Genomic DNA, 7,503 nt, shown 5'->3' with positions numbered 1-7,503 from the left:
GAGACATTATGAATGCATTATACTCTAAATTATAACTATGAATAGGGAAGACTTATAATGTGTTATAACTGTAGTTATAATTATATATGAGAGGTTATAAAATATTATAAGGTGTATTATGAGACATTATGAATGCATTATACTCTAAACTATAACTATGAATAAGAGAAGACTTATAATGTATTATAACTATAGTTATAATTATATATGAGATGTTATAACATATTATAAGGTGTATTATAACTGTAGTTATAATTATATATGAGATGTTATAACATATTATAAGGTGTATTATGAGACATTATGAATGTATTATACTCTAAATTATAACTATGAATAAGGGAAGACTTATAATATATTATAACTGTAGTTATAATTATATATGAGATGTTATAACATATTATAAGGTGTATTATGAGACATTATGAATGCATTATACTCTGAATTATAACTATGAATAAGGGAAGACTTATAATGTATTATAACTGTAGTTATAATTATATATGAGATGTTATAACATATTATAAGGTGTATTATGAGACATTATGAATGCATTATACTCTGAATTATAACTATGAATAAGGGAAGACTTATAATGTATTATAACTGTAGTTATAATTATATATGAGATGTTATAACATATTATAAGGTGTATTATAAGACATTATGAATGCATTATACTCTAAATTATAACTATGAATAGGAGAAGTCTTATAATGTATTATAACTGTAGTTATAATTATATATGAGATGTTATAACATATTATAAGGTGTATTATGAGACATTATGAATGCATTATACTCTAAATTATAACTATGAATAAGAGAAGACTTATAATGTATTATAACTGTAGTTACAATTATATATGAGATGTTATAACATATTATAAGGTGTATTATGAGACATTATGAATGCATTATACTCTAAATTATAACTATGAATAGGGGAAGACTTATAATGTATTATAACTGTAGTTACAATTATATATGAGATGTTATAACATATTATAAGGTGTATTATGAGACATTATGAATGCATTATACTCTAAACTATAACTATGAATAGGAGAAGTCTTATAATGTATTATAACTGTAGTTATAATTATATATGAGATGTTATAACATATTATAAGGTGTATTATGAGACATTATGAATGCATTATACTCTAAATTATAACTATGAATAGGAGAAGTCTTATAATGTATTATAACTGTAGTTATAATTATATATGAGATGTTATAACATATTATAAGGTGTATTATGAGACATTATGAATGCATTATACTCTAAATTATAACTACTGAATAAGAGAAGACTTATAATGTATTATAACTGTAGTTACAATTATATATGAGATGTTATAACATATTATAAGGTGTATTATGAGACATTATGAATGCATTATACTCTAAATTATAACTATGAATAGGGAAGACTTATAATGTATTATAACTGTAGTTACAATTATATATGAGATGTTATAACATATTATAAGGTGTATTATGAGACATTATGAATGCATTATACTCTAAATTATAACTATGAATAGAGGAAGACTTATAATGTATTATAACTGTAGTTATAATTATATATGAGATGTTATAACATATTATAAGGTGTATTATAAGACATTATGAATGCATTATACTCTAAATTATAACTATGAATAGGAGAAGACTTATAATGTATTATAACTGTAGTTATAATTATATATGAGATGTTATAACATATTATAAGGTGTATTATGAGACATTATGAATGCATTATACTCTAAATTATAACTATGAATAGGGAAGACTTATAATGTATTATAACTGTAGTTATAATTATATATGAGATGTTATAACATATTATAAGGTGTATTATGAGACATTATGAATGTATTATACTCTAAATTATAACTATGAATAGAGGAAGACTTATAATGTATTATAACTGTAGTTATAATTATGTATGAGGTGTTATAACTATTATAAGGTGTATTATGAGACATTATGAATGCATTATACTCTAAATTATAACTATGAATAGGAGAAGTCTTATAATGTATTATAAATGTAGTTATAATTATATATGAGATGTTATAACATATTATAAGGTGTATTATGAGACATTATGAATGCATTATACTCTAAACTATAACTATGAATAGAGGAAGACTTATAATGTATTATAACTGTAGTTATAATTATGTATGAGGTGTTATAACTATTATAAGGTGTATTATGAGACATTATGAATGCATTATACTCTAAACTATAACTATGAATAGGAGAAGTCTTATAATGTATTATAACTGTAGTTATAATTATATATGAGATGTTATAACATATTATAAGGTGTATTATGAGACATTATGAATGCATTATACTCTAAATTATAACTATGAATAGAAGTCTTATAATGTATTTTAACTGTAGTTATAATTATATATGAGATGTTATAACATATTATAAGGTGTATTATGAGACATTATGAATGCATTATACTCTAAATTATAACTATGAATAAGAGAAGACTTATAATGTATTATAACTGTAGTTACAATTATATATGAGATGTTATAACATATTATAAGGTGTATTATGAGACATTATGAATGCATTATACTCTAAATTATAACTATGAATAGGGAAGACTTATAATGTATTATAACTGTAGTTACAATTATATATGAGATGTTATAACATATTATAAGGTGTATTATGAGACATTATGAATGCATTATACTCTAAATTATAACTATGAATAAGAGAAGACTTATAATGTATTATAACTGTAGTTATAATTATATATGAGATGTTATAACATATTATAAGGTGTATTATAAGACATTATGAATGCATTATACTCTAAATTATAACTATGAATAGGAGAAGACTTATAATGTATTATAACTGTAGTTATAATTATATATGAGATGTTATAACATATTATAAGGTGTATTATAAGACATTATGAATGCATTATACTCTAAATTATAACTATGAATAGGGGAAGACTTATAATGTATTATAACTGTAGTTACAATTATATATGAGATGTTATAACATATTATAAGGTGTATTATGAGACATTATGAATGCATTATACTCTAAATTATAACTATGAATAGGGGAAGACTTATAATGTATTATAACTGCAGTTACAATTATATATGAGATGTTATAACATATTATAAGGTGTATTATGAGACATTATGAATGCATTATACTCTAAATTATAACTATGAATAAGAGAAGACTTATAATGTATTATAACTGTAGTTATAATTATATATGAGATGTTATAACATATTATAAGGTGTATTATAAGACATTATGAATGCATTATACTCTAAATTATAACTATGAATAGGAGAAGACTTATAATGTATTATAACTGTAGTTATAATTATATATGAGATGTTATAACATATTATAAGGTGTATTATAAGACATTATGAATGCATTATACTCTAAATTATAACTATGAATAGGGAAGACTTATAATGTATTATAACTGTAGTTACAATTATATATGAGATGTTATAACATATTATAAGGTGTATTATGAGACATTATGAATGCATTATACTCTAAATTATAACTATGAATAGGGGAAGACTTATAATGTATTATAACTGTAGTTACAATTATATATGAGATGTTATAACATATTATAAGGTGTATTATGAGACATTATGAATGCATTATACTCTAAATTATAACTATGGATAGGGGAAGACTTATAATGTATTATAACTGTAGTTATAATTATATATGAGATGTTATAACATATTATAAGGTGTATTATGAGACATTATGAATGCATTATACATATGGGCTTCAGAGAAGGTGTTACCAGGAAGTCAAACATGTTTTAGACAGCATAAGAGTGAGTTTAATGATGAGAGAATGATCATTTTTAAGGAGTAATACAGTAGTTTCACGCTTAAGGCAGAATTCAGAAGCACATTTTATGTCAGTGTAGAGACAGTAAGACGTTTCCTTCTGAGCAATGAGATCAATAGTTGTGATTTCACATGTTTAAACTGTTTGAATCTGGTGTGTTGTGTTTGTTACCCAGCAGCTCGTAGAGCAGGTTGAGAATGTCTTTCCACGCCGCACTGGCCTCTTCACCTGCACACTCGCTGAAATGAGCCGCACTGTTATAAACACTCAATCGATCGATGCAGTAAGACACCAGAGACAGCATCCCCTGACACACACACACACACACACACACACACACACACACACAGAGAGAACCTTTATTATCACAATGACAGTATAAAACAGTGTTACTAACTAGCAGGACGATTAGAATGCAACGTTCAGAAACTGTCCACAACGCTTCATTTATCTTCCAAATATCCATTAACCCTATAGTATGCATACGCCATTCAACGAGAAACCACTAGACCAAAGAACATAAACACTGTGTTCACTGCATCCGGCTCTGATATTGATAGATGCATTTCAGAGCCGACTGTGAAACGACGAAGCTCTGATGACAAGCCAAAGTGCTGACAGATGAACTGCAATCCTCTAAAACTAAATCCATTGATTGCCTCTTTAAAACACAGGCCTAACCACCACCAGCAGTCCTCTGCTTCTCCTGACAACAGCACGCACTTAAATGACATTAAAGCAGAACAGAAAACTCTGATTCGACTTCTCGAACGCCCCTCATCGGCTCACCTCCTGTTTGAAGAGATTCTGACGGTTCATTAGTGAACGCAGTTTGATCTGTTTCTTCTCGTGTTCCAGCTCGGCTTCGGGCAGTCTGAAGTACGTGATGAGGTCATTGAGCGTCTGCAGAACCTCCTCGATGGGCAGGAGCACGCACACACGGTTCGTCCCACTCAAACGGTCCAGTTCTCTGACAAAACAACAGAGAATCTTTACGCTCCTGTGGTATTGAAAAAGGGACCTCCCGTTTGGTATTTGAGGTCATTTTTGACCGGAAGGGTCAGATGTGTGACCCTTTTCTTTTCTGATGATCATTTATCACAAGATCTGCATTTATTTATATTTATATTTACACATGATCAAACTATTATTTGTCAAGGTTTAGATTCTGTATTTGAGATGTTAATGTCATTATGCTGCGATCAGACCTGACCATGATGTTACAAACACACTGAATAAACATTTACCTGTCATTTATCTCATATATAAACATGTAATAACACAAATGCACAATAATGTCAACATCACAAACATCAACAAACAGAAATGAACTGAAAAATTTAATTAAATCAAAATAAGTAAACATATAGCAATTTCAAACTTTCTAAAGTAAAAATGTATTTTGCAAGTGTGTGTGTGTGTGTCTGCATGTGTGTGTGTGTGTGCGTGTGTGTATCTGCATGTGTGTGTGTGTGTGTGTGTATACTGTGTGTGTGTATGTATGTGTGTCAGTGAGTGTCTGCATGTGTGAGTGTGTGTGTGTGTCTGCATGTGTGAGTGTGTGTGCGTGTGTGTATCTGCATGTGTGTGTGTGTGTGTGTGTCTGCATGTGTGTGTCTGCATGTGTGTGTGTGTGTGCGTGTGTGTATCTGCATGTGTGTGTGTGTGTGTGTGTATACTGTGTGTGTGTGTATGTATGTGTGTCAGTGAGTGTCTGCATGTGTGAGTGTGTGTGTGTGTCTGCATGTGTGTGTCTGCATGTGTGTGTGTGTGTGTGTGTGTGCGTGTGTGTATCTGCATGTGTGTGCGTCTGCATGTGTGTGTGTGTATCTGCATGTGTGTGTGTGTGTGTATACTGTGTGTGTGTGTGTGTGTGTGTATGTGTGTGAGTGTGTGTCTGCATGTGTGAGTGTGTGTGTGTGTGTTGTAGACCAATTTACAGCACCATCTGGCAGGAAAAATTGGTGAAAATGATGAGACACATTGAACACTTCCACAGATGATTGAAATGAACATGAGATTTAACTGTGTAACGGAGGAACATTGAAGTGATGTTAATTCACCCCATCACACTGTTCCAGCTGTGGTCAGACAGACACGTGATACCTGATGAAGCAGCTGAAGAGTCGTGTGGTGTTGCGGATGATTCGAGCAGCTCGTGACTCTTCATGTTGACAACGTTGTAACGTCAAACCGTCATCCATGTGTCCCTCTGAATGCAGACACGCCTGCTCGAGAGAGAACGGTAACAGAAGTCGCAAGTGTACGTCTTGGTTCTCACACAAATACAATTTGGGGGGGTTTCCCGAACATATTCATGCAGCTTACTGAGATGCAACATACATGGATATGCAAACCTATGTTTATTTCCATATCTCGGCTAGCATTGTACAAAATGATGTCATAACATTAATGGAGTCTGAAAATGAATGTGGAGTGACTCACTCGTCGTTTGAGAGGTCCCAGTCGAGCTGATTTGACATCTGGCGCTTGATAAGACAGCCACAGTCCCGTTGCCACATGCATCACGAAACACTGAGAGTCTCCATATTTGATTTCTGCTACACCCATCCCCTCCACATCACGCTTCACACTGCACTCCAACTTTTCCTGAAAAACACAAAGCGTGTTGATGCCCCATATGAGAAATACTAAAGCATCATTCTGTATCAACTCTATTTTACTGGTGAACAATAAACATAAATGATGATGAACACCAGAATATTAAATGCAACTAGATAGGTACATTTCCTGAAGAAAATGTGAGTGGTGCTTGCCGTGGCAAAACTCGTCAAATAGCATTTTATAACTTGTTCATAAGCAGTAAAATAATGGTCATAGAATGTTGCTGGCATGTGTTTTTCATGATGGTAGCATGTAGTGTTATGTTTGTGTTACCATGATCTTAGCACGTTTTTAGAATGTTTTAGCACTTCGCTAGGCGATGTTAGCATGTGTTAGCATGATTTAGTACTTCGCTAGGCAATCCTAGCATGTGTTAGCATAATGCTAGCATGTTTTTAGAATGTTTTAACGCTTCGCTAGGCGATGCTAACATGTATTAGCATGACATTAGCACGTTTTCAGCATGTTTTAACACTTCGCTAGGCGATGCTAGCATGTGTTAGCATGACGCTAGCACGTTTTCAGCATGTTTTAACACTTCACAAGGCGATGCTAGCATGTGTTAGCATGACGCTATCACGTTTTTAACATGTTTTAACACTTCGCTAGGCTATGCTAGCATGTGTTAGCATGACGCTAGCACGTTTTCAGCATGTTTTAGCACTTCACTAGGCGATGCTAGCATGTGTTAGCATGACGCTAGCACGTTTTTAACATGTTTTAACACTTCGCTAGGATATGTTAGCATGTGTTAGCATGATGTTAGCACGTTTTTAGCATGTTTTAGGGTGTGGCTATGAAGATTTTAGGTCATTACTTATTGTCTGCTTGATAATATAAATCCTCTGAGAGAGGGAGAGACGCAGGGCTGACAGGCCCTTTGGAGTCTGTGTGTGAGAAAACGTCGGTTGGGATTTAAATTTCTGAACATTACGCAATGTTAAGTCAATGGGACTTTTTTGTCCACTTTTTCGTCCACTGTGC

At 31.7% G+C, this 7,503-nt stretch overlaps 1 protein-coding gene and 1 long non-coding RNA gene across 2 annotated transcripts in view; one reads left to right on the top strand and one right to left on the bottom strand.

Moving 5' to 3' along the window:
- Positions 1-7,503, top strand: part of LOC127656941 (uncharacterized) — a 452,192-nt gene that overhangs the window by 43,742 nt on the left and 400,947 nt on the right. The gene's annotated exons all lie outside the window — the stretch shown is intronic.
- LOC127656938 (ryanodine receptor 3) overlaps positions 1-7,503 on the bottom strand; it is a 245,618-nt gene that overhangs the window by 193,770 nt on the left and 44,345 nt on the right. Inside the window, 4 exon segments of the mRNA XM_052145505.1 lie at positions 4,066-4,201; positions 4,684-4,846; positions 6,001-6,122; positions 6,340-6,504. Coding sequence (XP_052001465.1) covers positions 4,066-4,201; positions 4,684-4,846; positions 6,001-6,122; positions 6,340-6,504 — 586 coding nt within the window.

The sequence above is a fragment of the Xyrauchen texanus genome, chromosome 16 (genome assembly GCF_025860055.1).
Source record: "Xyrauchen texanus isolate HMW12.3.18 chromosome 16, RBS_HiC_50CHRs, whole genome shotgun sequence".
Classification (NCBI taxonomy): domain Eukaryota; kingdom Metazoa; phylum Chordata; class Actinopteri; order Cypriniformes; family Catostomidae; genus Xyrauchen; species Xyrauchen texanus.
The sequence above is the reverse complement of the archived record's forward strand: the minus strand, read 5'-3'. Positions and strand labels throughout refer to the sequence as shown.